Raw genomic sequence first — 19,063 nt, 5'->3', positions numbered from 1 at the left:
AAATGTATTTTCAAAGGTAAAAAAAAAAATAGATTCACACAAAACAGAAAACCCCACTCGCTGTCTTGCCTCTATTCGTCTTCCGTTCAGGAATTCCCAGGCTTGGAAATAAATGAACTGCTCTTAATTGTAGGCTTTCTTGTTTTTATGTCCCTGCTTTCTTGTCTAAATGAGGACTGAATAGAGTTGTTTCCTGTGGATATGGGCGGAACACCCATGTGCATGTGAAGCCAGAACTCAAAGAAACTGTAAGAATTGTACAAGACATTAAAAACACTGCTATGTGTAAATTAGAGAATGTTAAAAGATTACCATAATAATCACCTTCCACTGAATCAAAAAAGTGTGACATTTTAACAGGTTAAAGCCAAAAACATACTACAACAATAAAGTGTTTATGTGTGTACATTATACTTCCTGGTTATTACACAATTAGGAACTGCATCAAATACATGATACATAAATGCAGAACCAGTTTATTGAGAAGACATATGGGCTTCAACTTTTCCATTTTAGCCTGCAGACATTTTGTGTGTGTGTGTGTGTGTGTGTGTGTGTGTGTGTGTGTGTGTGTGTGTGTGTGTGTGTGTGTGTGTGTGTGTGTGTGTGTGTGTGTGTGTGTGTGTGTGTGAAGGAGGAGTGATTTCTATTGTGTCTCAGAGAAAAGGTTTAGTGTTTGTGATCATCGTGGCGTCATGCATGCAACGACTGGCCTTGAAGTCTTTCTTATAGACCCACGCTTCCGGTCCAACAATACGGGAAGTTAAAGCCCTTGTAACAAGCAGCTGGTGGAGTGAAGTCAGAGGTTTTGATCAGCAGATATTGTCTTCTGTAGGGATTCATCGAATTTTAGCCAATACGATAACCGATATTAACATTGCTGTTATGGCCGATAACCGATATCTACCAATGTCGATATTATCTGTATAGAAGAAGTTTTTGATTATATTTATGATTTGTACATACTAAAAATGTGTGTAAACACTGTGAATTTGAAAAAGGTAATGTCTTTCTTTATTTGCAAAACATTTGGAAAGGCTTATAAATCATAGATTTACCGCATTGTGTCCTTTTAACAGGTTACAGGGCCACCATGAAAAACACAAGTAAATAACAGTGTTAATTTTAGACTACTTTTATAACGTGTACTGTAGCAATTGCATAATTCAATGAAAGTCTAGTTTAACTCACATATGTTAAAATGTTTGGATCATAAATCAAAAACTAAGGATCATAAAACATACATCCTGTTTAGGTTTTATAACTAATCTGGGTTTTCCCTCGGTTGACAAGGGAGAGATCACAAAAGCAAAACTTGGACGAACGGCTTGTCACTAAAATGAGAATAGCTGGTCCTCCTTAAAGCCAGCCCACCTTAAGTTAGTGAGCCTGTGCTGAAGTTGTCTTCAGCTATCTCCAGGGCTTACCCCCTCTTTAACCAGCAGGTAGCAAGCAAGACACAGGAGCTTGGCTCTGGTCTTGATGAGTTGTTGCATTTATTCACCGACAAATACATTTTACTCTGCACTGCTAACGTTACGTTCTCAGCTGTAGTGTTACTGCTAACTTCATACTCACAACACACACACACCTCCCTCTCTCTTTTTTCTCTCACCGCACACTCGCTAACGTGTGGGCTGCAGCTGCCGCTGTGTGCGTTTAGGCCTCTTGCTTGCTCCTGATATTGTTTGTGAACTTTTGGATGGGGGTTATTCATATGAGTGATCAAATTGGTGGGGTTGAGGGATTTGACACAGCATCTTTCTCGCATTATTTCCACCCTGTAAGTATTGCTCCGTGTTCAGCATGTAAATCCTGTGCTGCATCACAAACTCTGTGTGGCCCCCCCAAAGAAAAACACCCACACACCAGCGGCGCCCTCACACACAACGGCAGCTAGATGGAACTAATCATCGGACCAGTTACTCATCAGGCAAAACCTGTAAACATACTAAAAACAAACATATTGGCTCTACATTTCTGGAAAAACTTCAGGGTCTGGCCAGCTGTAGACCTTAGTACATTTAGCTGTAATTGTTTAAGCTTACATAACTGACATGTTGTGCTCTCACCACAACAGTTATCCTTGATTCATTCCCATGAAATTATTCCTCACAAAGGAACCTAGTCGTCAGCATAGCCTCTGGCCTCTCAGCCAAGGCTAACAATGCTAAACTAATAGCATGGAGTTTTCACTGCAAAAAAGGGCACTGTCAATTTTCCTTTAAGCCACAAGTCACAGGTTCTCCTCCACTTGGCAAGCGGTGGTTTCCCATTGATGTTGCAAGTAAAAGGCTTCCTGCCCCTGCCTGCTATTCCCAAAACCTGGGACGAATGCCTTCATATTGTTGGTTTAGTCCATTGTGATGCTAATGTATGCCTGAGACCCTTGAGTCATCTATCACGGGTGACAGGAAAGCTGGGGCCATTGTGTTGGCCCAACACGCACACACACACACACACACACACACACACACACACACACACACACACACACACACACACACGCACACTTTCTACATAATGGCTATGAAGCATCTTAAACTATAATCTATGAAGGCAAAAAAATTATTTACATTAAATTATGTCATAGCAAAGCATGGTTATTACTAGGTCATAAATATAAACCCCAGCCTGTTGCACTAAAAACATTTCCAATATAAGCCAAGTTTAATCATTTTCTAGTAAGTGTTGATTAGAAAATGAAGAACTGCATTAAAGGGTTAATGATAGATTTGTCCTTAGAGTCTGGGCAGCGTCACATGTGTACCCTCTTAGGCCCTGCAGAAAGAGAGAGACAGCTGAGTGGTGGAAGCCGCACACATGTAGGCAACCTGCCGCCTGATTCTCGGCCAGGCCCAGCGCCGTCTCATGGCAGAGTGCTGTGCCAGATGTGACTGTGGTTGTGCAGGCCTGCATTAGAAAAAAGTGCTGTTACAGGAAATGGATGCTTTTAAAAAGAGGAAAAAACTGGAGCAGTAAAGTATTGTTCTTTCCAGTCAAAGGATGAAACTAAGCCAGTTAAATTGTTTAATATGCCATTACTTAAATTAGCCTCAGTGTTTCAGGTGTTGCACAGGTGCATAAAGGCTTTGATAGTGAATTAATTGACGATCCTTTGTGTTTGATTCAATGCTGCTTTACTGTTATCATGGGAATTTAGACCGTAGAAAAAGAGCCATGTAAAATTCATCTGTGGTATGTATTTGCTTGTTAATTCTTTTATTTTCTTCTATATTGATTTTGTAAAACCTGTTTTTAATGCACAGATGAAATTGGAAAAGTGGATCATCCAGATTAAAGATGTATTCATTTTTTTCTTATTCCATATCTTTATTAATTTTAGCACATTAAAACAAACTTTATTATTAATAAGTCACATAAACACAGTACAACGTAGTGGAATTTTATTTCTGCATTCTTAACCCATCCTATCAACTTGGGAGTGAGTGTTTTGCTCAGAGACACTTTGAGGTGGCCAGAGGAGCGTGGGATTAAACCGCCAACCTTGTGGTTATGGGGCGACCACTCTACCTCAGAGCTACAAGCCACCTGAAAAAGATTGTCTAAAAGCTAAGAGGAGTTTCAGAGTTTCCTAGATTAAATTGGTGTGGGGGTAGCCCGGCGCAAAAAATAAATAAATTAATAATTCTTCTTCAGAGTACTTACATTACAAGAAAATTAATCACAACCCCCCAACCTTTCAACATGATTTTAAAAAGCTTTGCAAATATCCTCAACAGAGCTGAAATGATCAGTGGATTGACAGAAAATTAAGCTGCAACTATTTTTATAATTGTTTTAGTAATTTTTTAAGCACATATATTTACTGGGTCCAGCTTTACATAATTTATGTAAGAATTAGTTGCTTATCTTTGTCCTAGGATGGTACTGAACATCTTTGGGTGTTGGACTGTTGGGAAAATTAAACAAGAACATTTTCTAATTCTAAATTTCACAATTTTCTGATAATATATGAACCAAATGATTTACAAAGTAATCAAGGAAATAATCTGCATATTAAAGGATAATGAAAATAATCGTTAGTTAAAGCCCTAATCTTTTGTATTTCTGAGTACATTTTATTGTCTGCTGGTGTAATTTTACACCATTTGCCATTAAAGCCCCTAAAAACCTGCCTTCAGATTTCAAGTTTTTCTCTATATTATAATATTATTATAATATAATATAATATTAATGACCAAATGAGCAACAATCAAAATTGAATTGAAAAAGAAAACCTGTTGGTAATTTTTATTATTAGTTTTTAGAGTTTACCACTTTGAAACTTCAGATGTTGCTAAATCCTGTTCAGTGCACAGAAGTACGTGACATTAGACAAAAACACAAATACAGAATTGTTACATGTGAAATAACCGTGTGTGTTCATGATGTAGGACCACATCAGTTCATGTAAGAGGCAGATTGAGAAGCGTAGCAACAATGGAGTTTGATAACGGGGCGTTTTTCAGGTAACTGTAAAGGTCACGTTTTGGTCTCAGTCCCTCAGTACTAAAGAACAAAGGCTTCATACATACTGTACAATCCATTGTAGGAATGTCAGGATACACCAGTTTCTTTACTGGGAGAAGCCTCAATAAACCAGAATGCAATATAAACCTAAAATATGTTGTATTTAGAGTAAACGGTGTGACTCTCATTCTCTTTTACATTTCTGTTCTACTGCACTACACAGGGTGACCTAAGGAATGGCTGTAAAATAAATAAAATAATGTAACAAAAAGCCCTGTAGTGGCTCTTATGGTTAAACTGACCAATGCTTGAACACAGTTAATGCATTTTACAAATAACTACACTAAATTACACCTTTTATCAGTGGAAGAAGATGATTGTACTCTTTTCCATCTAGAGTTGGTAGTTAAGAAGGGAGGAAGTCAAGGACGTGAACATCCTTTTTGTTGTGTTTCTGATGTCTGTCTTTATTGTGGACCAACTCAATAAATGTCCAAAACATGGTATTGTAAATGATAATTGACATAGCATGCAGCCGAATTGTAGAAGGACAGCCTGAATGGGATTCCTTTGTATGAAGTGAAGTAATTTACAAATTATAAATATTGGTCGTATGTGGCAACATGTTTTTTGGCTTATGTAGCAGCTCACTTACCAAGTTACTATCAGGTGGAGAGAGGTCAGATGTTTATTCCAGTGTGATCAACTTGTGAGACTACTGCAAATTATTGTTCTAATATATTTAAATGGATGAGGTGTGGCTGTGGGTGACAGAATAGAAAAAAAACTCCTTGCTGTATGTGTTGTTATGCAGTGCGTTTACATGCACAACAGTAACCGGGGTATGGTCTTACCCCATACATGTTCATGTACTGGAGTTAAATTCATAAATGTTGTTTAGACACTGGAGGTCTTAAGGGAGGACATGGCAGTGGTTTCCAAACTGCATGGTTCTGCTGAACTGCTAGCAAAGCATCGACTAGTTTGTGAAATGACTGCCAGATAAACGTAAGACAGACAATGAAGCTACACCAAACACCACAACTACCAAAACAAAGACAAGAAAATAATCTAAGGAGCCGACTGCCAATCTCCCAGTCGAATCGCATTGTATCTCGTTGACTATCTCTTTGCAGAAAAACAGCTGATTGTTGCGGACCTCTCTCTCTCTCTCTCTCTCTAAAAAAATGAAATTTGTATCTACAAAAGGGGGGCCAGGCAGAAATAGTTTGGGAACCACTGGGTTATGGGATGTTATTTCTGGGTGTGGTATCTCTGAGGTTGGTCCACAGTGGGCTGTGACAATACACTCCATTGTTATTCACAACAGAGGGAGCCTGTCCCAGGTTGCTTGGAGGAAGGATGCTGAGGGCCAAATTGGATTTCTGACTGAATGAGGAATCAGCTACTTGTGGACGGTCAAGAGAAAGTTGAGCCACCATCTCTTTGTGGGGCTGCTGCTTGAGTGCCTTTCATATGTCGCAGATCCTCCAGAGTCATTGAGATTCAGTCTGGCCAGGTGCAGGGTTCCTCCAGCTGCTTAACAGCACAAATCTGCTCAGGGGTCACGCTATAAATATTTAATCCTTTTCCTGCTGCTTTGAGTGACAGAAACACCCCAGAAAGAGTTAATTTTCTCAGCCCTCTCCAGGCCTTGCTACAACTGCAGGACTTAAATATTCAGAAACTGACTCAGTTGTAGTAGTGTTTAAAAACATTATTGCAATAAAAAGCCATCAAGGCAAAAAGTATATAGGACCGACCATAAGATGCCTCTTCAAATTCAAGGCTTAGATCTTCAGCCCTGCAATAATAGTTTTTTTCTAAAAACCATCTTGAAATCATACTAATGACATACTGCTTTCAATGTTTTCAAATGTTCTCATGTTTAGACAGATTGACGCTAAAAATGTAATCTCTAAGCCAATATACAAAGTGTAAAAAATATTAGTTTAGTCAATTAATGTTGGCTTTAGTCAAGGTTTATTTGACGGAAACTGTCAGTTTAATCTAGTTTTAGTTGAATATTTTATAGAATTTTATTAATTATTTGTTATATGTCAATTAATATTTAATTTTTAGATTAACATTTAACAGACTGATAATTTTAGTTGACTGACTGTCCATTTATTTGACATTTTGAATAAAATACACAGTTGTTTAGTTTTTTTTAAATCTGACATTAAATACATTGAGTCTATTGCTGTGTTAAAGGAGACCTATTCAAACTGTTCAAATGTGTTTCTACTAGAACATGTTTACATGCTTTAATTTTCTCATACTGCCCATGGCTGCTGCACTTGTATTCAACCTTTTTCTGAGACACTGTTGAAGCGGCTGTCTCTTTAAGCCCCCCTCCCGAAAAAGCCCAGTCTGCTCTGATTGGTCAGCATTTCCGGAGTCTCCTCATCTGTGCTGTGCTCTCCTTGTATCTGCACAGTCCGTTCCAGACGAAGACTGACTCCAACAGAGTATATAGCGGGACTTTATACCATGAAAAATCCCTAATAAAGACTTCTAAACCAAATATCACACAACCGCAAATGTTCCAGTATGAATGTGGTCCGAAATTCGAGAGAAGATAACATCTGCAAACAAGATTACAGGTTTCCCTGACGTTAGCATGTAGCTACATGTAGCAGTGTATGTAATGTAAACACTGCAGTAGCGTGCCTGCCTGGAGCAGATGACATATAGAGAACATATAGAAAAACGTTTTCGTATGACGTCATACCGAGCCGAGAGTAGAAACAAAACTGTGTGAAATCTGAGGTTTTGGCTTACAGGGCTTTTAAAAAATATACTATATGTTACCTTATTGTTTGAAACTTTGGCCATGTTTAATATTAACATCTGACATTGTAACATTACAGATATGACAGAAAATACGGAGAAGCATAACAGATCTCCTTTAAGGTTTCAAAAACTTTAAGTAATGTATTTTTTATACTCATTGCAGATGAGCCTTTATGCTGTGCAGAACCTTATAGATCTCACATATTATAATCAACTGAGATACTGAAATATTCAAAAGCAGCATTTTTAAACCTGTAAATGCACAACTTTATGATCTTATTGTTATTTCTGTTTCACTGTGTTCTTTAAAGTGCTCGTATTATGCTCTTTGGCTTTTCCCCTTTCCTTTAATTGTGTTATATATCTTTTTTGTGCACGATATAGGTTTACAAAGTGAAAAAGCCCAAAGTCCACCCCAAAGGGACTTACCATCTCCAACAGAAAACACTGTTTACCAACTGCTCCAAACAGCTCTATTGTAGTCCAGCCTTTACTTCCGTGACGAACGTGCGTTACTTTGTAACACATGTTATAATGCTCGCCTAGCTGCTAGCATGGCACGCCCTCATACTCTGCTTCTGACTGGCTAGTAGTCCTTACCTAGCTACTGTGCATGTGCGACTCCCAACAAAGATGGAACAGAAGTGAGATGCCTCACTCTGTAGCTAAAACAGAGAGCTCAACACACAGGGTGAAAAGAGGAGCTGAAGCAATGTGCAGTACAACAAAAATATGGTGTGTTTTGAAAATTAAACTATGTAAACCTATTCTGATATAACCTCTAAATACACTTATGAACCTGAAAATGAGCATAATATGAGCACTTTAATACATGTATTTGTAGAGACACTAAAAAGGTCTGAAACCTATGCTGTTTGTAGTCAAATGTTAGAGTCTTATATCTTGGTCATATACAGTAATACTCTACAAGGTTACAAAAAATGCCTTTTTATATCATATTAGTGTACAGTGTCCCTAAGCCAATCTCAGTATTCATTTGACTGCCGGTCCAGGATCCCTTCAGAAAAAAAGTTGAGAGTTAGTTGACAAATATCAACTAACATACTGTAAGATGTTAAATTAATTTCAAATGTCAGCAGTGTTTGTGACACTTCATCAACTGCATTCTCACAGCTCAGCACAGCTATTGAATGTGCCACTGCGGTCAGTGGATTTGATTTGATTGAAGTGCACATTACAACCTTTCCTTAACAAACTACACATGGAATTAAAATAAGATATTAAAAAAAATATTATAATCTGAAATGTCTTTGCATCGTAGAACCTTGAACCAAACATAAATGACAGACCTGTGAGAATATAATTGTTAATATTGTTCCTGATCAGGTGTTCTTTATGAAAACAGTTTGATTAGTTTTGATAAGCAGATTTTCTTAGAAGTTATTATTGAAAATAATAAAATCAAGATCAACATTTTATGCGTGAAGAAGACATATATATTTGTGGAAGACAACTTCTTTATTAGTTTGTGGGAACATGTTGCACTTTATAAATGCCAGGTGGGAAAAGCAGAGTTGTGTCTAAAGCATTTTTAGTCCTAAATGTGGACAGTCAGTCACATCTATTTCAGCTATTGTTGTTTTGCATTGCAAACACAGGCAAGAAAAAAAGAAACGCAGGCCAGCCAGGACCCACTGAGCTTTTTTCCCAGCCTGGTGAAAAGAATTAATTATTCAACAGTAAGCAAGCTTTCAGCTGGCCATTTGTGTGCTTTGATCTAGGAATCAGGAGTTTGCATGAATGCCTGTATTGTCATCTTATGTTTCCATAGTGTGTGTGTGTGTGTGTGTGTGTGTGTGTGTGTGTGTGTGTGTGTGTGTGTGTGTGTGTGTTTGTGTGTGTGTGTGTGTGTGTGTGTGTGAATGATTGAAAATAGTGGAGGCCCCTGCTTCATCTGGTAAAGTTTACACTGCAGGCACTGTGGACAGGCAGGCTGGCATTCTAAATCCCCAGATGTTGTTTATTTGTCCTGTGAGGTCACGTGGCTGGGTTCACTCAGGCTGGTCTCGCCTAAATGTTCGCGTGAAAACAGCTTCGGGGTCAACCTTTAACAAACTGCAGCTCAACCTCAAAAGCCCACCCCTCCCCCCTCTTTGGCTCTGCTCAGTGGAACAACAGAATGTGTAGGTGTGGCATGCAGCCAGGTGCTGCAGGTATCAAAGATCTCATGTTGTTTACAAGTTAATACCCTGTGTTTTTATTTAAAGTCAGAACTTGGATGATAGATTTTTACCTTTTACTGGTCAAGAGCCTATATGCGTCTGCCTAAAAAATATGCTATTCTCAAGACCATTTTAATAATTGTCCTAATATTTTTATCTGTTTTTTAAGATAATGTTTTTGGCATTTTCGCAATAAGGCAAGCCTGTTTGGTTCTTTTAGTGAATGATTTCACTGTATTGTAAACATGTACGGAATGTATGGAATACAGTATGTTTACCGCATTTACTATTTAACTGGGACGTTTTGGGACTAATGGGTGGTATTGCTGTGGACGAAGTACACACGGCAATACACTGGTTATAGCCAATTACTTTTAACCACGTAACCAGCTAATTTAAATAGCTCACATTACTGTATTGTATGAACAGTTAACTTCATTTAATATTGTATGTGTCGTTTTCTTTTGCAGGGTGCAAATGTTCCACCAAAACAAGTTCCTTCCCGTAGAGCTGGAGAAAATCAAATATATTATTTTTTATAAATAATCATCAGTAATGTGAATATAATGATTAAGTGGGTAAAGACAAATAATAAAACAGCTAGAACAGTCTGGTAAGTTCAGAAAAATCACATCACTTTACTGTAATGCAGCCTTTAAAACCAGGAAAAGTCATATTGCGTGTCATATTGCGATATTACGGTATCCAAAAATGAAGACGATATCTAGCCTTATATATCAATATCGATATATTGCCCAGCCCTACCTTCCCGAGACTATTTTGCAGAGCCACCATCTTGCGACCAGAGCTTAGCACCACCCAAGATGATTGTGATTGGTTTAAAGAAATGCTAACAACCCAGAGTGTTTTTTTTTTCTTCTATCCTGGAATGTATGTGTGGAGGGGCCAGACCTTACTCCACAGAGCTGTGGAGATAGGTCTGGCAATTCGAGACTAGTTGCAGCTTTTCTATATGGACATAATGGGTTTTGGGGGTTGTACTGTAATTCAAGCTGCTATACCCAGACCAACCATGTCTTTCATTTAGCACACTTGAGCAGCACACAAGAGCCCTGAACATCCCAAGATGATTCTTCTCACTGGCTACTGTCCTTATGTTTCCATTATACAAACAAAAAGCAGGTAGAAACATCAGTGTTTTCTTGTCTTGTCTATTTATGTCCCCTATATTCTGCTCTTTTTTACCTTTAAAATGTACTCTCGTAATCTGTTACACTGTGATCTGTGATGTGCTGCCATTGATGGAAAATGCCTTTTCTTCTGATTACCTAAGATACGGCTAATTAGCATACGTTGCGTCCCCATTGTGTCATAACAAAAGTAAGGCCTTTAATTGGTAATGATGTGAATGTGGAAACATGTTTCATTATATTGAGGTTTTGGTGCATTTCATAGAGGAGCAGAGCAGATCCATGACATTGGTTGGCTACAGCTGGACACGTAATTAGAGTGCCTCCTTACCTATAATTTGTGTAATAGTTTTGGTTGGCGGCATGTTATTACCATATGAAAGGGCTAAACAGGGGTCATGTGCATTGCAACAGCAATTAGAGCAGAGCTGAGGGCAGAAGAATGTTTGGAGCCGTTGTTAATTGGAAATCTCTACAAAGCTATGCCTTAATTATAATTTAGTCAGCTGCACTGTTTTAAACCCAATATATTCAGTTGCCATTATTTTCTGTAATAGTATGAACAGCTAGGTCTGTTTCCTTTCAAAGCGCCGGCTTTGAAGAGAAATGAGATTGAATTAGATAAATTTGAAAAGCTGTGCGGCTACGAGTTTTTTTTCATGCTAATGTTGCATGGTGTTCCCACAGGGAAACTGGATCAGGTTTGTTTAGAAGATGCACATACATTCTGATTTGAATGCACTAGAAATACGGTTGTAGACCTTACCTTCAGCTTACCTTAGCTTCATAGCTTTGTGTATGATTCTATGGCTACTTCCTTAAAAATTGTAGCTTTGTGAATGAGTATATGACGAATACTGTGACTAAAGCCACTCATTAGTCAGCAAGCTTTGTATATTCATTATTCACACAATTTATATGTTCAGAGATTCAAAGGTTATTATTGACTTGGTTTAAATATTATCACGGTTTCTTTAACTGTAGCACCTAATCTGCATTTGACAAAAATCATTGGAACAATCTCACATACTGTACCACCCCATCAAGGAAAGACAAAACAGCTCTGCTGAAGTGTTTTTATAAACACGTAGTGGTATAAACTCCCTTATCTTTTTTCTTTTTATTGATGATGTTTCAGTTTTGTATTAGCTGTCAAACCTAAACTCAAAAGTGTTGCTCAGCATGTGTTTGTGTTTGAGTATCAAACAACTAAAACCATGAGCCTACACCCTACGCAACTTCGACTAAGTGTTCATGGGCATGATGTGGTTTTTCTGTATGTCTTCTAATTTTTTTGCAAAAACATTTCCACTAAATGTTTCCCTTTTCTTTTTAAATTAAACACATTCCTCATTTTTCTCTTCACGCAGGTCGAAATGAGCTGATAGCCAGATACATCAAGCTTCGGACCGGAAAGACGAGGACTCGGAAGCAGGTAAGACAAGAGAGGAGACATCTCTGTTGTATGAGTGTCAGAGGGCTGTCAAATCTGAATGCGTGCAGACTGTTGCCTTTGTTTCCAGACAGAGAATAACACAATGCTTAGCTGTCGAGGGGACTTCTGAGGCTAACAATTCCCTCGGCACTGCTGCATGTGTTGCATGAACAGATGTCCCTGGATTATGACATTCCTAAAATTGTCACTTATAGGTACACATACATTATAAGAACTGTAGTAGTTTTAAAAACTAATATCTACTTAAAATGCAGCCTTTCATTTTCTACAGTGAAACAGCTATACTACAATTAATATAAGAGTATTTAAAAAGAATAGCCATAGTAACTTAACAGTGCAAGTATTCTTCCTCAGGACTAAATCATGGAGGTCGTGCACTTGGTCGGAGTAGAAGCCTGTATTAATAGAATGGTAGAAGCCTTAATAGATTGGTACAATCTCTGATCAAAGAGAGAGTGCATCCTGTCTTCTGCAACCCCACAGCTCTTACCACAGAGTTGAACTCAGATTTCTGAATCAATCTGTGCTGTAATATGTCATGTAAATGTAATGTAAATTATGTAGAATCTTAATCTTTCTCTTAAATGTATATCTCAGGAATTATAGTACTAAAATAAATCAATGAATATAGTTGATTGTTGTATTCAAATTAGCTGATTATAAGCAGCTCTGATGGTGCTTCAGTAACTGTCTGCAACCCACTGGCTAATCTTACCTCTAAACAGGAAATCCCCTGTATGACCACTGACCTGAATGACAATGATAAACAAGCCAGTGTCTACAGTGACATTCGATCACTGTGTGTGAATTGAGCAGCCTGGAACAGAAAGGTCGAGTGGTTTCTCTCTTTGTGACTCTTCTCCTCGACACAGAATCAGAATGAAAGAGATTTGTTTACAGCTGCACCAAGAAACACACACTTTGCTTTTATTGTTAGTTTAAATGCATGAGGTGTGTGTGTGTGTGTGTGTGTGTGTGTGTGTGTGTGTGTGTGTGTGTGTGTGTAATTGCTGTATTGTTTATGTTAAGGCTGCAGCTAACGAGTATTTTTATCAAAGCTGAAATGGCAAATCGACCGAGATTAAATTATTCAGCAACACTGTATCGATCGTATTGGTCAAAGATTCAACAGTTTTAGCCTTTAACATGCAAATCTTTAAAACTTTGGATTTTGGACTGTTGGTTGGACAAATTATGTTTGAATATGTCAACTTGGGCTTTAGGAAAGTATTTTTTTTGACATTTTCTACCCTAATCAATCAATTAATTAAAAACGTTATCGTCAGTTTAATAAAAATTAAAATAATCGTTAGCGGCAGCCCCAATCTTATCATCAGGAAGCACTTGTTAAATCACTTTGCTCTTTCTGGAAAACTCACTCTGGGTGGGATTAGCGTGAATAGTGTCAGAGAAAACACCCCTCAAACCTGTCATCAACACACATTGCTTCTCTTTCTAACTGCTACTCGCACTGCTGAATGTTTCATGTGAGAATATTAAATAATTTTGCACTCTGTGAACGTTAGAGGCTAAACTTGGCCGGTGAAATGCCTCGCCCAGCTCCCATAAGAATACTAGACTAGTCAATTCTCATTCAACACACATCAGATCACATCTGGGTGCTCTTAATGTGTGCCAAAGGGGCCTGCATCCTCCTTAATCAGTTCACTTAAGTGATGACAACACACAGCATAATGCTTTATTGGCTGTTAGCTTGGTGTGTGGTTTGGAGATGCTTTTGTTATGCACCTTTTTCTCCCTCAAGTGTCTGTTAAACAAAGAAATGTATAATCCACTTTGTACTTTTTTGGGTTTTTCTTGTTTTTTATTTTTCGTTTTCTCTCTTTTTTTTAATGGAGGTGTCTAGTCACATACAGGTCTTAGCAAGAAAGAAAGTTCGAGAAATCCAAGCTGCCATTAAGGTACGTCTGGCTTTGCCCAGTTGCAGGGGGCTTTTCATTGCCATGGTTACAGGCTCTTCCTTTGTTTTCCTCCCCTCCCCTACCCCGCAGGTGTCTAGTCACATTCAGGTTCTTGCCAGAAGGAAATCTCGTGAGTTTCATTCCAAGCTAAAGGTATGCGCTTTTCTGCTTTTGGGCTTGTTGGTTGCTGTGCGACTTAACTTCCTGTTTCCCGTGGTGACAGAGTGAATGCCTGGTGCTCTGATTCCCGCTAACCCAAATCTTCTGCTGACTGTAGTCTGTTCACATTTTCTAACCCCCCTCCACCTTTTTCAGTCCATCTCTCTTACCCTCACTCAGACATGCTGTCAATGTCCTGTCTACTTGGTTTCATCTAAATGTATTCACTTTTATTAACAGGCATTTGCTCATCATTTCAGTGACTTAGTATAAAAATAGTAAAGACATTTTGTTTCAGTAAAAATAAAAAAAAAGATTAATATTGAAGACTCCAAAGCAAATGGTACTCATAGTTTATGTGTTTGCTTTTTAATTATACATAATACCTAATATAAGAGCCTGACTGGTACTGGATTTCTGAGGCTGATAAAAAATACATAACATACAAAATGTTTTGGTAATCATCCCTTAAATTTGTTTTTGAAAGAGTTGTGTCCAAGATACAGTATGAACTGAGGAAGGCATTTTACAGTTCATCCTCTGGAAACCATGAATTATTGTACCAAATCAAATGGCAATCCATCTAAAAACGTGTTTGAATATTTCAGTCTGGCCCTAAGTATGGAACTGATTGACAGACCGACAAGCGATTCCTAGGAATTCCCTAAAATTGAGTAAAACAACTCTGGTGGTAAAACGTATGTAATCCTCACACTGTTTCTAAATAATCCATTTCTGTACTGCAATTTCTTGTTACTTATCGCTGATATGTACACCTATACCGGTCATAATAAGCTAAACAACAGCGAATATATCAGCTTAAAGCTATATCAGTTTGTTTACTGGTCGGGCTCTTATTTGTACTTTATACATATTTGTAATAATTTAGTAAAATAAAAATCAAAGTAAAATGTCGGGAAGCATGCTGGCATTGGCTGTTGATGAGTGGCTGAGAGCTTAAGGTCCGAGGAAAATGGACTTTTGGCTGGCTCTTTCTGAAATGCTCTCTCTGCTTTCTTGTTCCTCCTTCAATCGGTTGGTAATTCCAGACTCTCACAATGCCATGGCTGTCAGCCGCTTTCTTTCCTCCCAGTTCAGATGTCGTCATTTCAGAGCGTTCAGAGCGTTACTTATTTCAGCAATAGGGAATTCTGTTGAAATCACTGTAGAAAGCTTTTCACAATGGCAGAATAAAATGGCAGAATAGCATTGTGAAAGAAGTCATCTTGAATGAACCTGTAATTTAAGGTATTTTATGAAGTAATGCTTGTAAAAAGACACACCACCCATGTGCCATTTTCTTCTTTTCTTGGGGAGCCAACTATACGTTTTGACTTTTACACTTTGCTCCACTCCCAGTATTCAACAGAAATGAATGACCCCTCATTAATCTGTGTGTGTCAATGGACTGCATTTATATAGCGCTTTTCCAGTCTTAGCAACCAATCAATGCCATAGAAAAACACGCATTGGTTTGTGGAATGCCGTTTTGAAGCCTCTAGTTTGGCGATATGGGCAACACCATCTTGTTTTTTTCAACCGGATGGAGCTCGGGAGGATGACGCAGCCAAACCAGTTAGGGCTGAAACTCGAATAATTTGATTACTAAAAAACCTCGATGCAAATTTTTTTGCCTCGAAGCTTCGTTTAATCAATGTTACCAATGTTGTATCGCTGACGGTGTTTCCGCACGGATGGTTATTACTGTCGCACACCGGGCTGACGCTGCTGTCAATACATGCCATGAAGACTGACGGCACAGATTACAAAATGAAGAAAGAGAGCGTAAATAGTGAGGGGCTAAGACAAGAGACAGGCTGGAGAAAACGACAGAAAGTGTCCAAAGTTTGGAATCAGTTCAAACGTAATTAAAACGAAAACTCTGTACAGTGTGTCTACTGCAAAATCGAACTAGCTTACCACAATAATAGCACGACGTCAATGCTTCAGCATCTCAACAGAAAACATTGAATCTAACTTAATCATCCATTTCACGAAGCGGACCCGACAAAAGTAAATCACAGAGTCGTATGGACGATGAAACTACACCAAACACAACAACTACCAAAAACAAAGACAAGAAAATACGTAGTGGTGACCACAATTTGATCTAAAGAGCCGACTTTTTGACTATCCCTTTGGAAAAAACAGCTGACTGTTGCGCACCATTTTCTCTCACTCTCTCTGTTCACGGAGAAACAGCTGATCAACGATCTACTAGCATAAGTGTAACAGAGCTGTGTGGCATTGTAATCAAAGATATAAATGAAAATAGGTTGAGTATAACTAATATTTACATATAACCCTATATCAGTCTCAGGTTGAAACTTGTAGTTCTGAAAGTTAAGTTGCACAACTTAAAGTAATGTTTATGTATGTTTAATGTAAGCCTTAGTTTGAGGTTGTTATTGCATTTCAGAAAATGTTTTCTTTAAAAACAATGTAATATGGCACTTAAATGCACTTAATGTTTAGTTTTTTGAGAGATGATATTGTAAGCAATGTAGGCAATAAAAATGTTGCTTTTTCCAGAAAATTAAACTAAACTATTGTATATTATTGCTCTTCAATAAAACAAAAGTATTTCTTATCCGATTACTCAATTAATCAATGGAATAATCGGTAGAATACTTGATTACTAAAATAATTGATAGCTGCAGCCCTAAAACCAGTGTTGTTTATGGTTGCAATGGCACTGCGCTGCGCTAAACACTAAAGGGGAAAGTTGCCAATTTTCAACCCATCTTAAGCGAGTCATCCAGCGGAGATTTAACGGCGGATGAACGCCGACCTTTCAGGTACCGCAGCAAATCATCTGCATGTACGGCAGTACAGAAAATCGGCAAGCTTTCTAAAGTTACGAGCTAATGCTAGCAATTTTAAAATAAATGGGACCATTATTTACAAAATGAACATCGTGCTGTATTGAAGAAGACTTGAAACTAGCGATCAAGACCATAAACTCATTATGAAAATGTTTGAGGTAATAAATTAAGGCCGAAGTAGGGTCATTTTTCCATTGACTTCTAAAGAAACTGACTTCTTTTTGCAACCAGTGGAGCTTCCCCCTGCTGGAAATTAGATAGAAGCAGGTTCAAGGCACTAATGCATTGGCTTCACTTTTCAGGCCTGGAAGCTTTGTCCATTATTTTTACAGTTTATGCTTAATGCGCTTTACACTACAGACACCATTCACACACATATTCCTCACCAACAACAAATAAACACATTCACACACCGATGGCACATTGGGAGTAATTTGGGGTTCAGTATCTTGCCCAAGGACACTTCGACATGTAGATGGGCCAGGGATCTAACCACCGACCTTCCAATTGGTAGACAACCGCTCTACCTCCTGAGCGGTCACAGTCGCCCCTTGTGTGTGTGTTGAGAGACAGAAAGAGTCAGACATGCAGCTAGCCACATGAATGCCTGGTCTTTCAAGGGCACAGGCGGCTGTCTGAAGAAAAACAGACAGCTTTTTTATGAATCCCTGTCTTTTCTTATTTAAAGCAAATTAGAGTTCAGGCAAAGAGAAATACAAGTATGCCTTTCACTTCAGGGGCATCAATGAAAACCTGCTGTTTCTGGTCTCGTCTAAGGCATTTCAGTGAAATTAGTTATTACGTTACGTAAATAGTAAAAATTCACAGAAACCAAGGATAATTTGTAAATACAAATTTCATAATCCTTTGTTATTAAGTGTTCATTAAACATGTGTTGTGTTGCACTGTGTTAAGACGGCTCGACATTATTAAGTGTGTTTTTTTAACTGATGTTTTGTAACACTTTTTCCATGCAGACTTAACTAACAGTTTAAAAAATGTTGACTTTTGAATGAATTTACAATAAAACCCTGTTTGTTTGCATTTAGGTTACAAGCATGGTAAGTATTTATTTTCTATTTGTGATACTGTTTCTGCTTTTATTAGGCCCTGCCTTGTCTTTCAGCTGCTAGTATTGCATTTGTGCCCCTGCCTTAGTGACACAGTAGCTGCTGCCAGTGTTTTCCCAGTTTAGTGGTGTCTCTTTGTGTCCTCATACTATTATCATACTGTAGCTTGACTCTGCTCCACCAACATCTGTTGCCAGCATGCTTACCTTTTAGCTTCTGCCACCAGTGAGTCTGCATGGGTTTGCTAGTGTATGGGTTGCCCCATTGTGCACTCTGCTGCATATTTTACACTAAATGTAGCAGGTTCATTATGACTTTAAATAACTTTGTGAATGCACATTAACAAAGGACCATTTCCAAAACAACATAAAATGTGCAGTGCACTTCTGCAAGTTCTTGTGGGTCCCTGTGTTACTATTCTAATAAACCATGTCCATTTACCATTTGCAATAAATGTAGGTATATCCTGATAATTTAAAAACCTCTTGTCCAAAGATGAAAGAAAAAGGAACTAACTGTAGCTGTGAAAGTCTTGACATGCAGGCAAAAGCAGCCTTGATGGAAGTGCTGCTGAATGTTTTTAGAAAGTATTTTATTGGTATATCAGTAAGCAAACTTTCATTTAAGTGCATACCAGTGTTATTGCATTGTATATTGGAATTCAATTCTAATTGTTTGGCACATTCCTGTAAAACTTAAATAGTAATGCACCTGCATCTTCTTTTAACCTGCTTGCATTTTACTGTTATGAGAGAGGTCGGTGGTGCTTTTAGTGTGTTGTTTGGAGTCGGTATGTTGCTACCTCTGCAACATGCCCCACCTCCCCCTTCTGTGCGAGTGCTAAGCCTTTTGTGACTGCTGTTAAAGGACCAAGCCGTGAAGGACAAAGCCCTCCAGAGCATGGCCTCCATGTCCTCGGCTCAGATCGTCTCTGCCACGGCTATTCACAACAAGCTGGGCCTGCCAGGCATCCCGCGCCCAGCCTTCCCTGGAGCAGGGGTAAGAGCCTTGTCGGCACCCCACTATTG

At 38.4% G+C, this 19,063-nt stretch overlaps 2 protein-coding genes across 10 annotated transcripts in view; both read left to right on the top strand.

The window, feature by feature from the left end:
• mical2a (microtubule associated monooxygenase, calponin and LIM domain containing 2a) overlaps positions 1-19,063 on the top strand; it is an 858,504-nt gene that overhangs the window by 86,501 nt on the left and 752,940 nt on the right. The gene's annotated exons all lie outside the window — the stretch shown is intronic.
• tead1b (TEA domain family member 1b) overlaps positions 1-19,063 on the top strand; it is a 60,436-nt gene that overhangs the window by 31,121 nt on the left and 10,252 nt on the right. For 2 of the 9 annotated variants that reach the window (XM_031324273.2, XM_035999843.1), the window contains 4 exons: positions 11,974-12,038; positions 13,919-14,134; positions 18,015-18,026; positions 18,903-19,034. In XM_031324273.2, coding sequence (XP_031180133.1) covers positions 11,974-12,038; positions 13,919-14,134; positions 18,015-18,026; positions 18,903-19,034 — 425 coding nt within the window. The remainder of the gene's footprint in view (positions 1-11,973; positions 12,039-13,918; positions 14,135-18,014; positions 18,027-18,902; positions 19,035-19,063) is intronic. The other 7 variants (XM_031324275.2, XM_031324277.2, XM_031324278.2 and 4 more) reach the window with 7 other exon arrangements.

This window comes from Sander lucioperca, chromosome 3 (assembly GCF_008315115.2).
Source record: "Sander lucioperca isolate FBNREF2018 chromosome 3, SLUC_FBN_1.2, whole genome shotgun sequence".
Lineage (NCBI taxonomy): Eukaryota > Metazoa > Chordata > Actinopteri > Perciformes > Percidae > Sander > Sander lucioperca.
The sequence above is the reverse complement of the archived record's forward strand: the minus strand, read 5'-3'. Positions and strand labels throughout refer to the sequence as shown.